General features: G+C 40.3%; 2 protein-coding genes across 3 annotated transcripts in view; both read left to right on the top strand.

Moving 5' to 3' along the window:
• Nucleotides 1–3,647: 3,647 nt before the first annotated feature.
• On the top strand, nt 3,648–5,036 carry LOC134622974 (nuclear factor 7, ovary-like). The gene has a single exon (XM_063468234.2). It carries the CDS (start codon nt 3,648–3,650, stop codon nt 5,034–5,036), a length of 1,389 nt encoding a protein of 462 aa, XP_063324304.2.
• A 2,786-nt stretch (nt 5,037–7,822) lies between these two features.
• The window catches only part of arhgap36 (Rho GTPase activating protein 36), a 75,085-nt gene continuing 65,676 nt past the window's right edge, over nt 7,823–17,231 (top strand). Inside the window, exon 1 of one of the 2 annotated variants that reach the window (XM_063469450.1) lies at nt 7,823–8,009. In XM_063469450.1, coding sequence (XP_063325520.1) covers nt 7,992–8,009 — 18 coding nt within the window. In that variant the 5' untranslated portion in view covers nt 7,823–7,991. Of the gene's footprint in view, nt 8,010–11,722; nt 11,860–17,231 lie in introns of those variants that run through there. The other variant, XM_063469452.1, reaches the window with a different exon arrangement.

Here is a 17,231-nt window from a genome sequence, read left to right as displayed (position 1 = left end):
AACTTCATAGTCTGATGACAAAAATCAGTTGGTTCATGATACTGTGAAAGGCCTCAAAATGCTAATTAATTAATGCTAATTTTTTTAAGCTACATTCGACTGCTCCTTTGTCAACCTAGCATGTAGCTCCACATGTTTGTCAGATTGCACGTCCTGATGTGACACCAAAAAGAATTGCTCTCCAGCTGTCATCAAACCAAAGGAAAATAAACTTAAACTCCAACAAAGTCAGAAATAATCCACACAATTTTCTGCTTCTTATCCCAGATGACATTACCTTGTCCTCTGTGCTAATAGGAAAAACATCATAGTCATGTTCAACTACATCTCTAGGCTTGCCTTCTTTTAAATTTTTATATTGACAAAATTAGAAACATCCTGTCCTGGAGTGATACTAAAAAAGAAATCAATAGATTTGTTACTTCTACATTGATTATTGTCAGGAGGACTGCAGCTAACAGGACATCATGATTTTATGGAGAAAAAGTATCCAACTATTTAAAGTTTTCAGTAGTATTTCTGAGACAGTCCTTCAAAATAAAAGAGGATGCCTTTCTTTACAGATTGGTTTTGCAATGATTCTAACTACAAATTCTTGGTGGAAGAAAAATGGGATGGTTGTATGCTGACATCACTTTTCAAAATATTTTAGAAGTTACTTTTTTTTTTAATTTAGATTTTAAAATAAACTGCCATCTTGTTGCTGCCTAAGTCTTCCTTTATCATTTAGGTTAGCTTAGGTTACAGACACTGAATCCACTGAAGTGTAGGAAAGCATTAAAATGAAAGTTTTCATCATCTAGTAAAGCCATTTTGATTTTCAGCCTCTCTGCAGGTAGATCTGACCAGAAAAGAAGCCCAGAATTTAAGTAGTCTTTATAAAACACCTGTAAGAAAGTAGTGACAATAACAAAAGTCTACATGCTAACATCAGATAGAGCTTTCCGTCTTTTGGTTTCATAACAATTGATTAAAATCAAACTGATAAATCCTGTTGGATCCTAGAGAAAAAAGAGCAACAGCAAATTAATTGTGATTAATTGTCTGTTGATGAAAAGGAAAAACCCCTTAACACTCTTTAATATGTTGATCAAAGATTTGTAATCTTTGAAGTTGATTTGGAGGATTTTTGACTGACTCCTTCCTTTGACATTTAAATCCCAATCAGCGCCTCAGATGCTTTTTCGTTCAGCACGCAGGTTTGTAGCCTGGGGTGAGTCTTAACTTGAGTTTCCATCGAGGATGTGAAAGCAGTTGTAGCTGCAGGTTGTTTTCATAATTAGCTCCAACTCCGAGAGGCAGTGTTCACTCCAAAGGCAAACTTGCCTAATTACCTTCCTCTGCCGCTGATATTGCTATCTTTGTAAGAACCAATTAGAGTCTAAACATTGCATGGGCATTTCCTTTAGGGCCTAGGAGCTTTATGACTCGTTTAAAGGATTAAAATTAAGACCAGTAGCTGACATTAGTTGTCCTAAGAAAAATACAAGTGTTCCAACAAGTGGAAATGTCCCTGTGCAGATTCAAATGGGCAGTCACGGCTGGTTCATACGATGAAAACTTCACAGCAACCTTCCAATGTAGGCACACACTCCTCATCGTAGCACTGCTGTTTACTTGTTGTAGTCTAGAGCCATCTAGTGGTTAAACCAGGTAAGTGCAGTCTACAGTTCTAAGCTGCCCTAGTGTTTCGAGCTCAGATTTAAAGAATAAAGTAGCAAAAACGTAACTCTCTCTTAGTATATGTAATTAAATTGTATTATTAAATTTATTATTAATTGTATTTAAAATAAATCAATGGAAACAGTTGTATATCAGTACATTTATAGATAAAAATATACATTGTATATACATAAACATACAATTTACAAATATACATTTGTACATTTTTTGTGTTCAAATGTTACTGAGATTCATTTTATGTAACTGATTTATTGTTTTCTTTAAATGAAATCATTAATGATACGTTTTAGGTTCACATTCTTTGCATGAAAACGTTTGCATGAAAATAAGAGTGATGATTATATTTCAATCTAACTATTGTCACTACTGAAAAAAAAATCTTAGAAACAAAAAGAAATTCTGGGGCCTGTGAGCTTAAAGTAATATGTATTATTAATCGACTTGTTTTAATAGACATATAATCACACTCAGTGGGTATTTAAACGGCGGATGAAAAACTAAGTCCACCTCATGATTCGGTAGCTTGTAGAACCATATTTATCAGCAATAACTTGAATAACTTGACTTAATTATTTTCTGCATGGCTTAATGGTTCTCTTATATTATTGTGATTGAATTTTGACCCACTTTTTAAAGCGTTGCTTCAGTTTACTGAGGTTTTGCTGATTTATACCGAGCATTAGCTGTCGGACAGATGGCCTCACATTTGACTCTAGAATACTTTTGTATACAGAGGAGTTCATGGTCCACTCAGTGATACTCAGTGATTCTCTCCACCGTGCTTGACAGTTTGTATGAGGATACAGACTTGTGAATTATCAAATAATCAAGTACAAATGAAGAATGGGCAATGGTCTTATTGATCGGAAATAAAACCCTTACATTATTAATTAAATGTTAAAAGGACTCTACCTTTTCTATAAACACATACAGGGTGTCATTCTGCATTTTCAGACCTTTATAATCTGTCACTGACACAATTAATTTGGGGTTTCAGTATCTTCCCAGGAACACTTCAACATGTGGACTAGAGGAGCTGTGACTGGAAGCAATGTGGCGTACATAAAGAGATCTGAAAATGTCATGACCTTTAAACTACCGTGATCACATCTGGAGACAAGCAGCAACAACCAAGCATATAAATCTCTTTTAGGATGAAGACTGGGTTTAAGGTTGGGCTAATAAATGAATGGAAGTCCTGTGTGTTAAGCTGGCACGGTAAAGTGATTACTCATAACAGTGTGCTCGAACCTAATTACATCCCCCCCCTCTGCTCTGCCTTGTGTGGTCACTTTCTGCACACACACACACACACACACACACACACACACACCAGTAAAAGGGGGAAAGAGGGACATCAACACGATACATAAACCATGACAGCTCAAAGAAAGTCCACAAAAACACATGAGCCCTGGGTCTGGGGACCCAGGCCCATGACAGTGTGAATGCATTACACTCTCACTGCTGGGGAACCTAACAAATAACCAGAACAAAGACTAAAATAGAACCTGTCAAACAGTTGCACCAACATTTTGTGACCTGTCCAGCTGAAATGGAGTAAAACCTGTTTTACAGCTTTTTTTTAGCAAATGGAAGGATGACATTTGACATCTGGAATGAAGCATTACAAGTGAAGCAACATTTTTCTCCTTACCTAACTTGCGTGAAGCGAACTAGGAAACAGATTGTTCTTCTTCCTCAGCAAAAAGAGAAGCACAGAGGATCCGACTAAGTATGGACCGAACTAGCAGCTTCCTCTGATCTGAGTGAGTCCAGCTACAGGAGAGAAAAGTGGAAAGCTCCAGTACTGCTGCCTCAAGCTGCTGACGCTCCACACACTGAATTTGAGTTTGACCAAAAACACGACTCAAAGGAAGTTTCAGTGAAGTTAGCAGAGGAGGGAGGGAGCCAGGACCGACTGTACTTCCTGTCTGCTGTTTTCAGCTTCACTCACAGACTTCATGGCTTCCAGATCAGAGGAGGATCTCTGCTGTCCGGTCTGTCAGGAGGTCTTCAGAGATCCTGTTCTTCTGTCATGTAGCCACAGCTTCTGTAAAGACTGTCTGAAGAGATGGTGGAGAGAGAGACCAACACATGAGTGTCCAATTTGTAAGAAAATATCAGTGTATGATCCCCCTTTAAACCGAGCTTTAAAGAACCTGTGTGAGTCGTTCTTACAGGAGAGAGATCAGAGAGCTTCAGAGGCTCTCTGCAGTCTGCACGCTGAGAAACTCAAACTCTTCTGTCTGGACCATCAGCAACCAGTGTGTGTCGTCTGCAGAGACTCCGAAAAACACACCAACCACAGATTCAGACCCATTGATGAAGCTGCACGACAACACAAGAAGGAGCTTCAGGAAACTCTGGAGCCCATAAAGAAGAAGTTAAAGGTTTGTGAAGAAGTCCAAGTGAAGTTTGATCAAACAGCAGAACACATTAAGGTCCAGGCCCGACACACAGAGAGGCAGATTAAGGAGATATTTAAGAAGCTTCACCTGTTTCTAGCAGAGGAAGAGGAGGCCAGGCTGGATGCACTGAGGGAGGAAGAGGAGCAGAAGAGTGGGATGATGAAGGAGAAGATGGAGGCTCTGAGCAGAGACATAGCAGCTCTTTCAGACACAGTCAGAGCCACAGAGGAGGAGCTGAGAGCTGAAGACATCTCATTTCTGCGCAGTTACAAGGCTGCAGTGGAAAGAGTCCAGCGCTGCCCCCTGCTGGATGATCCACAGCTGCCTTCAGGAGCTCTGTTAAACCAGGCCAAACACCTGGGCAACCTGACCTTCAACATCTGGAACAACATGAAGGACATGGCCTCCTACACTCCTCTCATTCTGGACCCAAACACTGCTCATCCAGAACTCATCCTGTCTGAAGATGTGACCAGTGTGAGACGAGGAGGAGAGAGGCAGCAGCTTCCCGATAATCCAGAGAGGTTTGATTACTCCTGCTCTGTCCTTGGCTCGGAGGGCTTTAACTCAGGGACTCACAGCTGGGATGTTGAGGTTGGAGAGAGTACAGGGTGGATACTGGGTGTGTCAGAAGAGTCTGTGGAGAGGAAGGGAGACATAGACTCTGGATTATGGATAATTTGGTTCTATCGAGGTGAATACTCAGCATCGTCTCCAACAGCAGAAACGGTTCTCTCAGTAGAAAAGAAGCCTCAGAGGATCAGAGTGAATCTGGACTGGAACAGAGGAAAGCTGTCGTTCTCTGATCCTGATACTAACACACACATACACACCTTCACACACACTTTCAGTCAAAGGATTTTTCCATATATTGAAACTGTGGCTGGTAAAGTGAAGGTGGGTCCATTGAAGGTGTCAGTGTCAGTGGAGCAGATGAGTTGAGGATGATGATATTTCTAATGTTGTTTCCTGTCAGTGAATTGAAGCTGTTAAACTGCAGCCTCGTTGTTCCAAAGCTCTTTGTTTCTCTTTTAGTTCTCACTGTTTCTTTCTGTTTCTGCTGTCCACCTTTTCACATGGAAAATCATTTCACTGCTTCTCACTGAATGACTCCCCAAACTAGAAATTCTATCAGATCTCTAATCATTACAAGTGATTCAAGTTTCTATTTGATGTATGTAAATGGAGATGATTTAGTTTGATATGGACTGACATGTGTTGAATGGGTGGAGCAGTTTGTTGTTGTCTTCTTGTCTGTTTATGACAACAATAAATATATTGTTGAAATAATGAATCATGTTTAAAAATCAAACTGCTGTAATAAAATAAACTAGTTGTGTCACGGTCCTGTTTCGGTGACCCAGTGTTTTGTATTATTATTAATCTTTGAGTTCATCATGGTTCATCACTGTTGTCGCATTGTACCCTCACCGTGCTGCGTTTTTCCTCCGTGTTTCTAGTTTCCCAGTTTCCCAGTTTTCTAGTTTGAGTTTCGTGTTTGTGTTTCTAGTTTAGCTTTCCTGTATTTCATGTTAAAGTTTTTCTCCAGCAATAAAGCTGCTGCCTTTAGTTTATCATTCAGTCTCTGAGACCTGCATTTGGGTCCTACGTCCTGGCTTTGGTCTTCTGGAGTCTGGAAGCTAGAAGCATGGGGGACCAGGGAAAACAGGAGTTTGCAAGCTGGTGGGCAGTGGAATTGGTTGCAGACAGAGGCACACGGGAGGGGGGAAGCAAGACTGTGGAGGTCCGGGTGAGTTTGAAGGTGAGAATGGTCCAGAGATCCAGAGGAGGTAGGGGAGGCAGGCAGGTGTGAGTGAAAACGGTGCCGGCATCCTTATGTGCAGAGTATTTTAAATAGCAGATGAGTAAAGTATCTGTGGAATCAACTGGTTAGCAAACAATCTGGTGAAGGTTAGTTGTGTGTGCTGGTCTTATATGCAGCCAGTTTCATTGGCTCCAGGTGTGGATCCAGGGTGTGGCGGTCGTGTGGCCATGTGGCTCTAGTCTTTAGTTAAGCATGTAGCCTGCCTCTCGTGCCGTGCTTTGGTCTTGCGTGCCACACTCATTAACATTAGAATAAAAAATTAATAAAGTTAGTGTCGGGAGCATGTCGCAAACATGTCTGCCATGAGGGGAGCCATATTGTTGTGAGGCGGCCTACATGGACGAGGTGAAGAACCTGGCATTGTGGTGTCAGGACAACAGCTGAATGTCTGCAAGACCAAGGAGCTGGTGGTGGACTTCAGAAGGAGTAAGCACCAAGTGTACAAGCCCCTTATCATCAACAGAGCTCCAGTGGAGAGGATGCAGTCAATCTGTCAACACATTGCTGTGCTAACATGGCACAAGACACTTTAACATTCCACTCGCACAATGTACATTTTCAGATTTTTAATTTAAAATTTCAATTTTTTTAAATGTAATTTACTTATTGTATTAGTGTCTTTTTTGCACAGTCAAAGGAGCAGTTCAGGACACATTTCACTTTGTGTTGTACTCGTACTCGTATGCACGTGACATAAAGAATCTAGAATCTTTATGTAATTTTACTTCAATTAGATTTGATTTCAGCATATTTTCCCTTTTAATTCAAATACAGAGAAATACTCTCTTTACTTTCTAAAACTGTGTTTTTTAAATAGATACATAGATAGATAAACCTTTATTAGTCCCACACGTGGGAAAATTGTGTCACAGCAGAAAGTAGACAGTGCAAAGTTATAGCAGCAAAATTAAAGAAAAACAGTGGAATAGGAAAAAGAATAACATACTATAAACCATATAATAAAATACTACACTGTCAGAAAAAAATACACTTAGTTTTATTGCACATGTGTGGATGTGTGTGTTTGCTCAACTGCAAACTTTTTCTTGTGGAGTCTGACAGCAGTAGGAAGAAAAGACCTGCGGACTCTCTGTTTTCCAACAGGAATGACCGTACTGCAGACCACCCTGTCCGACACACAGCCCTGAGTTATCACATACTGTGGTCGGTTGTTGAGGTAGTCCAGTATCCATGGATCCATGGAGTATACTTTCTCACAGTGCTCCCAGCGTTCTTCAGGTGAGAGAGGAGGGAATGATGTAGGAGGTGGGCCTTTGAAGGTGTCCCACAAACTGTCCTCACCTCCATGGTCAAAAACACTCAGTGAGGTCCTCACAAGGATAGGCTCGCCAGTGCACACACACACGGAGGGGAAGGCTCTCTCATCAGGGCCAAACTACAGAGCTCCATTCTTCCTGTTTCTGACAGCGGAGAGCACGCCGTGTTATCTATGACACACACACACACACACACACACACACACACACACACACCACACACACACACACACACACACACACACACACACACACACACAGGAAGAACTGACACCAATCTAGAATCAGCACTGAGACGCTCAGAGAGACAGAGCGACTTCTCCCCCTGCTTTACTGACTAAAACATTTACAAAACTGTTAAAACATTTGGAAAAAAAAATGACACATGATCTGAAAAAGAAAATTAAATAATGATGCTGGAATAAAAAAGAAAGTAAAGGTGGTGGATTGGGGGCGGGGGTGTAATTACACTGGAAAAGCGAGGAAAGAAAAAAAGAAAAGAGAGGAAGTGGAACCAAAAAAAAAGAGAGAGAGAGAGAGAGGGGGGGGGAGGCACTGAAGTCATGTGGGGAGGAGAAAAACAAGGAGGGGGAGGAGTAAACGTCAAGTGCAGGGGAAGAGAGAAAGAGAGAGGGGTCAGGAGCAACATTGGGAAAGAGGAAAGGGAGCAGAAGCATCCAGTTTGGAGTATCTGTACCTGGGACAGACGCGCACTGCTGGCTAATGCCCCTGCTGGATGGACGCCGCTCACCTGCACGCTTCCAGCACTTATGAGACCGACCTGTGCACGCAGACATGCATTTCTACTATGTGGTAGGTAACGCACATGGACCTCTTTAACTGTGTGTGTGTTTGTTGCAGGCACTCACCTTTTAAACTCCTCTTTGCATGGTGCAGCTCTAAAGGAGCAAGATGTGCAGTCAGAGATTAAAGAGCATTGTTGAAGGCCTTTTAGGGTTTTTTTTTTCTTTTTAATCGATCACATGCCCCCCCCCCCCGCTGCTGCTGCTGCTCCTGCTCCTTTATCATCTGTGTTTTTATTGCGCTGCCATTAAACTCGGCTGAACTTGTTCTGCCAGCATTCCCAAATATTTCTCCCTTGCAGTAACGCCCAAATCCATCATTCCTGTAAAATTATTCATTTCTGAAATGTTTCTTTCTTGGCCTGAAAATTTTGGAAATGCGTGAAGTCTCCACCTCTGTCAGTTTCATAGCTGTGGTTGAAAAAAATAATAATTAAATCAGTTGTTCCTTGGCTCTTCGCCTAAAATAAGCCTTCATTATCTGTTCTACAAGCAGAGAAAAACAGTCTCAGTGGCATGTGTGACAAGGAAAATATGTCATGTATCCTGACTGCAGACAATAAAAGCAAAATATTTTTATGACGTTATTTTAATGTTTAAATGTCTACTTTGACCTCCATGCATGTATCAAGTGGCTGATTATCTTTTTCCTGATACGTCCACCTAATTATCTACTATTAACAGACAGTTATGCAATCCTGCATGCTTAAGTACAAAGTGCTTTATTTCATTCATCCTGGTCGTTACATTTTTCTTTCACACAGTGCAACACAAACATTTTAGTCATTGCAGGCATCCTGCAGCCTGCTACAACTCTGTGTAATGCAGTGCGACTTGGTTCAGATTAGGATAATTAATGGCACAGCAGCGTGTTTTAGTTTAAGGAAATTTAATAGCAGCAAAGCACAATCAGCATCAATATCACTCTGAAGCTGTTTAAATCAAAGAGTTTTATTATAACAGTGGTTTAAAGTGATAGTCGTTATCGTCTCAGTTGGCTGATCAAAGCCTTCACATCCTCAGTTGGTCAGCACTATGGACTTTTTAGTATCTTTCAGGTCATTAATATGTCTTTATGACTCATAACTTTAATATAATGATGATGTAATAGTCTGTGTATGTGTATGCTCCCTGACCAGCAGTAAATAGATACTTGAAAAAGTTTGCAAACAGCTTTACAAAGTGAAGTATTTAGCACATAAAGAGCTACATATATTCCCCAGAAGGCCATTTTTCTTTTTCTTCTTCTTCTTTTTCTTCTTCTTCTTCTTCTTCTTATTTTGGATACTTTGCATCCTTTGTCCAATATGTCCACTATCTTACAAGTCACTCCCGACACTCGTCTTCACCCACTCCACCCTGCCTGCTCTCTCCTTCCTCTCTCTTGTGCACTGTCTGTTGCTTTGGGTGGTTGACCCCAGGTATTTAAACTCATCCACCTTCTCTCACTACAGACCACAATGTAATCTGCAAACATCACCATGGAGACTCCCACTCACAGCTTGTATTTTCTAAATAACACATTAAAACTACTTAACAGGTGATGCGAGCAATCATTTCATTAATATGTGACGACTTGCTGGGGTTACCCTCAGGTCTTTGCAGTCATGCGGATGTTACTGTAACATGCACCAATCCCTTAACCATTGCGCAGACCATGCTCAGCCATCCTGAATGGCAATGTCACTCCCCAGTGTTTGCAGCCTCCCCCAGCAAGGCGGCATACACTTTTACCCCTCAAAAACTGCCAGGGAATAACTCAAGGTCATCCAAAAGAGCACAGGGTATTGACCCAGGCTCTGAACCTGGAGCAGGTGGGGGAGAAACCTGCGTAGTTAAGTAGCAGTGCTTTGCAGTACAGACTCATGCTGAGCTGAAAGAAGACATGGTGCAGGTGACTTTCTTCATTTCTGTTATCCTGCTCCATTTGCCATAACGTATTTCACTTTAAAACCAAACCGAGAAGTTGGCATTATATTCAGATTGGGATCACTGGTTGGATCACTGGTTCACAATCAGTAGTTTAAGATGTTTGGGTTTGTTTGTTGTTCTTTTTTTTTTTTTTTTTTTTTTTATCAGTGTTGCTTCACATCAATGCCTCTTAGCTCGAAGACTGGAAAAACACTCACATCTTGTTTTTCTCCCACAAGAAAAAATGTTGATGGTTTCAGTGTTTGGCTAAATACTCCAGATTACACAGAGTTTTGACTTGCCTTAAATTTATTGCTCCAATAAGGAGAAAGATAAAAACTGCCAAACCAGAAGCGCAAACCTGCCAAAGTGCCTCTGACTGCAAAAGAGAGTTTGAGCTGCACTGATTTCAGTGGCGATTACGAAACTGCAGATGTGTGAATTGCGAGAGCGTGGGCGTCGTAAAGAAATGATCGTTGATCATTTCTTTACGACTTGAAAACCGAGGGCCTCTGCCATCTGCTTTGGAGCATCACTTGGCTTCAGCGGGCAAAAACCAGGTCCAGCTAAATCTTAAAAGTTAATAGTGCAAATTTATTTCTCCATGCCTGCTTTTCCTGCCTCTCAGACATTACCAGACAGCTGCATCACTTCCCTCTCACACTAGCATATCTGCATCTGTCCATCTGCCATCTCTCGTTTCCCTACTAGCATAGCCTGTCTGCCTGTCGTTACCCCATCTGCCTCTGACTCGCTTCACCAGTCACGGATACGTGCACGGCTCAATCATATTTTGTGCTTGTCTTCTTGATTTGTGAATCCCACTCTGGCGTGTTATTAGCTCCACAAAGTGGCCAAATCCCTTTAAAGAGTTGGGGATTTGGCCCCACGTGTCAACTGTAGCTTTGACTTCTTCGTCAGAAGCAGAAGCTCGTTATCAGGCTGGTGAAGGTTTGCAACTGTTGCTGACTTGGTTAAAAAGCAAAGAGAAAACTTTCATTTATTCTATTTGGAGTTTTCCTTTGAGGTTCTAGACTATTTGTGTTTAACACGTTTTGATTGATTATCTTGGACAAAAAAAGAAAAAAAGAAAAAAATGGCCTGGAGTATGAAAGATTCTTATTTTTGCTCTTAATGTCTTCATACTTTAATGATAAATCGGGTCTTTTGTGTTTGTTTTTGCAATAAGATGAAAATGTGAATTAACACCTCTCATGAGTCTGTGGCCTGAGATATTTCTCTTTAACGCCTGAGCGTTACTGTGGCGAGTGAAACGCATTCAGAGCTTGGAGCTTATCTGCAGGGAGTGGATAGCTGCTCGGAGCTCACCTTAAATCTGAGTTTAGGGGGGATTTGGCTCACCAGTTTAGGAACCAGTCTCAGTCCGAGAAGCATTTTATCAAAATATAACGTGGAAAAATGAAGCTTGCGGCCCTTCTTTCAGTTATAGAGGAGAAATACTTGTTAAACTGAAATTGGGTTGAAATTTTCAGTCATTCATGGATTGGAAAGTTGACTCTTGGAGCCTTGGTTGAAGTTTATAGGTATTAAAAACACTGCAAACACCTATTTCAGTTGTGAATGTGCCCCAGATGTGCCTCCATATGTTTTCCTGCCTCCCCCATTTTTGTTTAATGATTTTTGAATTTCAAGAGGAAACACCTCCCTCATTTACCGCAATCAATCAAGTGCACGCGCAGCCACGCCTTTATAATCAAGTTGCACAGGAACCTCAGGCTGCAGATGGCTGTTTCTAGCTTTTCTTGCTGACACCAGCATTCAACCACAACCACACGCAGCCATCACTGCTTCTTAGTTCCTACTTGTTCAGAAAAGAGGTTGGAGCTGACACGATGGCTATCTCGCCGTGCTTCCTGTCTGACTTTATTATGCAAAACTGACGAGACAACTCTTGGTCTGACTTTTGGCCTGCGAGCTGAACGACTCCAGTAAGCTTTTTAAATTTTAAATATTAAGCGCATGTGCTTCAGTCAGACTTACTCTGTTGACATTAAGGCTTTTAGTCTTTTCGATTACGATAACAGCCTTAGTCACGTCACCCACGGAGATTTAAAGAAAAACAGAGTTGATAAGAAAAAGTGTTAGAGAAGAGTATTAAGAAGAATTAATCAGGAAAGAAATCTTATCTATACATAAACAAAACATTCAGATTCAAAGACAGTAAGAATTTAAGGATTTCTGGAGTATTTTAAATAATGCAACAGTTTGGGCTCTTTTAGGCCTTTTTGTGTTGTTGTTTTTTTCTCTCTCTCTTTTCCTCTGTCTTCACTATCCTCACTATATCACCAAAACTTACCTCCTATCCTGCTGTAGTTTTATGTGTTGTTTGTATTTGCTCAGACCTATGTGTGGACTGCATTGCGCTTCCTGCTGACTAATGGACACCACTTGATATAAGCGTAAACTCATGAAAATGAAAACGAAATTGAAAGCATAAAGGGGGCAGTGACAAATAGTGACAAACAATAGAAAAGATGGATGTGGCAACCCAGTAATGCAGAGGTCATTAGCCTCTTGGCAGCTGCAATGCTGGTGTTTTGAAGGCAGACATCATGGAAAGCAACCATAACAGCTCATGTAACATCTGCTTATATACTGCAGCTGGCTAAATCCATAAAGATCAGTGAACCTTCAGAGCACCAACAGCAGTGCAGGTGAGCTGATCAAAGCCTTTTTTGCACAAATCTACTGAAAACAAATCTACTAGAACTCACAAGTTGAGACAACTTTTTCATGCTGCACCATTAAACCTGCACCTAGTGTTCCCCCACCTACCAAATGTCATTTTAACCAATGAATACCAGGTGTGTTTTTGGCTGTTTTTGACATTTACAGCCAAGAGTTTCATGGTATTACGCTGTACTCTGTAAATTTATGAGACAAGCACGAGTGTTGTTTGGCCTGTTAGTGCTGTTGGTTGTGAAATGAAAATAATTTGATAGTTTTGTAAGGTGCTTATATAAATTTAAAAGTACGAGCCATTTTAGCCTATTGCTATAGGTAGATGTCAGAAAACATGATGACATCAGAAATGATCACATATAATTGATGTTTCGTGGATATAAATGTTGTTCTAAAATAAAAATGATATAATACTTTTATAAAGTGTTGTAGACACATAAATGGAAAAAATGGGTTATTTTTAGATAGTTGCTAGGAAACATGGTGTCTTGTATAACAAAATTTTTGTGGATATAAACTGGATGTTACAATACTTTCAATTGGTGTTAAAAACGGGATATTTCAGCTGGTTGTCACATGATTTCTAGAAAACCTGATGATGTAATAATATGTGATGTAGTTAAAAACTTTCAGGAGCCTAAGATGTACCTGTTTGTACCAAGTACCAAGTTTGTATGTTCAGTTCCTGATTGTGGTGGAGGAGTTGGGGGACAAAGAAACAAACAAACAGAGAGACAGATTTTTGTGAATTATTGAAGATTATTGTAAGATATAGTCTCATATCTGACATTTTCCCACTGTCTTTATCGACTGCTGATAGGGTTACGAATGGTTTAACTATCGGTCATCCTTTGATCACCTTTATTTGGAAAGAAAGATGTTAACAGCTGGCTTCCAACAGTTTGGCCTCTCCTCATCTCCTTAGTTTCTTTTCTCTTTTGATAAGCTGCACATTAGCTGTCACCTGGATAACATAAATTGGCAACAACCATATAGGCAAGTCTGAATGCAGGGTGAATTTTGCTTCATCTTTAAGGGATAAAATGAGAGTCTCTACTGTGTTTTGGAATCAAAGTTCAGTCCCCAACCAATTTATTCAGGCAATTTAATTCTGACTAATTACTTTGAAAAAAAAAATGCAAACAAAAACAAACTTTTCATTCCAGACTTGCCAGGGCTCCTCCTCCAACTTGGGGTAGTGAGTAGTCAGTTCTGCTTGCCCCATGCTACTGTGATACCACTAATGATTTAACTGGGTATGAGTATAACTGGAGGGCAAGTGATTTCTGATAACTGTGGAGAAATGCAAGAGTGTGATGTGTACGGCTTTTCAACACCAACCACCAGTTTCTCTGCTGCATTAGTTTCACCGTGATCTCCATGTCTATCCTATCTGGCCTTCTGAGTTTATCTCAGACAGAAAAATGTATCCAATTTTATAGTTTGTATGACAACACCAGATCTAAAAGCCAAAGTCAACCTGCAAACTCACAAATTTGACCACCTTAAGCTGTAATATAATGAAATACAGTCTGGCTGTTGAGCTGCAAAAGTTTGAGAAAATTTGTATAATAGCTGAAGTGCCGTTAAATAACCTTCTCAAATAACTTCAATAAATTTAATCACTGCATGACAGCAGAAGTTTTGATTTTCTCCAGAGGCTTTGGAAAGTCTTGGCTAAAGTTTTAAATCATCTTCACCGCTGTATTTCAGAGCTGTCTTTTGGTCTTGCTTTATTAGTTCAGCAGTTTCTCTGTTGTTCCTTTAGACTCAGACGAAATTTTGGAAAGTTCTCATAAGTTATACTCCAGACAATTATAATAGACTGCCAAATGAATTTCGGAGGAGGGAAGACTTTTTGCAAATGTTGTCTCATCTGTACTTGTCCGACTTCCCAACAGGACCCATGACATTAAAGGAGAAGTCTCCTCTAAATTTTTCACATTAATGATAAATAATGCTAACTTCCTATCAGATGCAAGGCTTTTTCTGCCTATTAAGACTCAAAAAGTAGGTCATAAATATGTCTTTGATCACTACAAAGGGTCGCTGTAACAATGCCGTTTCGTCAGAAGCTACTTGCACGTCTCCTCTACTCACAAGTTGTTCTTTGGCTGACGTCGTCAGCGATGACTGTGCCAAGAATCCCATTTTTCAGCTCAGTCACATTACAGTAAAAAATGACTGCAAGTTTTTATCTTTTGTCCTCGCAGCAGATGGCCGCCCCTCCCTGAGCCTGGTTCTGCTAGAGGTTTCTTCCTATTAAAAGGGAGTTTTTCCTTCCCACTGTCACCAATTTCTTGCTCATAGGGGGTCATCGGGTATAAAGCATCTTGAGGGTGACTGTTGTTGTGATTTGATGCTATACAAATAAAATAAAACTGAATTGAACTTCCTTGCAACTAGAAAAACTCAGTAGTTCTCCAGAGACTGTATTTAAATTTTTTTTGCTGTCACCCTTTGGCAACCACTTGTAATCACAACCCAATTACATAGTCACCTGATGGGTGGCAACCTGTCTCCAAGCAATCGTGGTTTAACTGGGACTAACTACAATCAGACAGACTGGCTAAGCGTTGCAAATAATTGCTGTGTAATTGGTAAATGTTGACAGGTTGCCAGTGCTTTATAACCAGTCTGTGTGAGACTCAACTCAGCTGATAGCCGTCTGATTACATTCTGGTTTTATTCCTTTAGCAAGGTTGCTGAGTACTTATGTCATTTGTCAGTTAAATCACTTACTTGCAGCAACTGCTATGAGGAATGGGGATTTCTGTGTTTGTGGATTTGCAATTTTTACCTGTTTTTCACAGTTAATCACGCTGTCCAGCTGTAATTGACAGCTTGACCCCAATCAATTAGAAACTGACTCAGGCTGACTCAGTCTTATTATTGTTTTATCACCATCTTGATGCACAAAAGTTGACTTGAGGACAACAAAAGGATGTTTTTCATAATGTGACTCCAGCATTAGAGACGAAGTCTGAATCAGGAGGTAGGAGACATTAAAGAGATTTCCTTTAGTTGTTTTTAACTTTTGTTTTGTCACTGTCACTCTATAGTTGGGCTTAGACACAGAAAACTACTTAGTGAGGTTCAGGAAAAGATTGTGTTTCAGGGTAAAATCAATGGGGAAACATCAGGAGCTGAAAAATGCAATGCAAAACTAACAAAAGCTCTATTTCTCTTGGTGCCTATTGGACCTGGTTTCAACAGGAAGTCAGTTCATATAGTTCATATAAGCGTCATTAAAAAACATCCTTTCAGTCTTGTGCAAAAAGGGGTTTTGGAGGAAGCTGGTCATTGAGCGTGCTTTAGTTTTCTTGAAATTGTTACTTAGTGGGTATACGTGTGTTTGTATGTGTTGCACCCGTACAGTTTACAGTGACCACAGAGTTTAGTTCAAGCTCAAATGTTTAACATTGTGGTCAATCACCCACTTTGCCATGATTCAGTACAGATGAGTGAAAACAAAAATAGCCTGTATTCTTTAAACTTTATATCATAATCAACTCTGGTGATGCCTTCGGCGTTTTCCTGCACGTGCATGCCATCCAGCGTCTGTGTGCATGTGCATGGCTGCAGCAGTGATGCACGAGTGAGTGCTAGCGCCTACAGGCTGTCCTCATAAACAGTCTGCAGTCTCTCATCAGCCGTGGTCGATGTTATATAACCGGAGTGACGCTGACCACTTCCAGCTGCAGGTTCAGTTGTCATTAATCTGTGTGTTCATAATTTTGGTGTTGTTGCGATAGTTATTCTTCTAGTGCTGTTTAAACACTTAGCTACTTCAGGGACAAAAGGAAAAGTTTTAAATGGTGTCTATAATTTGAGTTAATGGGTATCTGTTGTGTGCAGGCTTTGTGGGAGACGTTATGGTTAAACAAAGCAACATATGGATGTACTCTCTGATGGACAAACTGTGTGATGAAAAGACTGTTTTCTAAATTACATCAACAGCATTTGGCATTTCTTTGCAACAGTGTTTTTGTGGTCAACATGCACTCACTGGTCACTTTATTGGGTACTCTAGTTCAACTGCTTGATAGCGCAAGCAGTTGAAGTACCAGATCAATCACATGATACCAACTCAGCGCGTTTAGGTCAGGATGACCTGCTGAAGTTCACACCGAGCATCAGAATGGGGATGAAAATGTGTTTTAAATGACTTTGAACGTGGAACCAATATTCAGTGTTTGTGTGCAGCTATTCCTGTTTTTTCTGCAAAACAGTTGAAGCATTGAATGTGTTGATGTGTCTCCATAGTGAAAATCTGGTTTCCTTTAGTATTTCACAAGTTAATCCTACATCATATGAAGGACATTATGTTCCCTTTTTTTGTATTGCTTCTTCAGCTTGTTTATCAAACAGAGCCTCTCACCACATTGAGTTGTAAGATAATTTAGTTTTCCTCGGGATTCACAGTAGTGATGTTTTCTTGCCATGTTACAGTCACATGGAGCAAAGAGAGTGATTTGGGTACAGAACTCTTAAAAAGTAAAATTTAATGTTTTGGAAATTCTTGGCTAAACTATTAAAGTCCAACCAATATTATAGGATATTTAAGGCCGATACCAATACTGATGTTCGTGATTTAAAAATCAGATATTCTGATATT

Source organism: Pelmatolapia mariae, linkage group LG3_W (genome assembly GCF_036321145.2).
Source record: "Pelmatolapia mariae isolate MD_Pm_ZW linkage group LG3_W, Pm_UMD_F_2, whole genome shotgun sequence".
NCBI lineage: Eukaryota > Metazoa > Chordata > Actinopteri > Cichliformes > Cichlidae > Pelmatolapia > Pelmatolapia mariae.
The sequence above is the reverse complement of the archived record's forward strand: the minus strand, read 5'-3'. Positions and strand labels throughout refer to the sequence as shown.

Bases quoted from the DNA above. Each gene is read 5' to 3' on its own strand.
- LOC134622974 (XM_063468234.2), top strand. From the start codon at position 3,648: ATGGCTTCCAGATCAGAGGAGGATCTCTGCTGTCCGGTCTGTCAGGAG.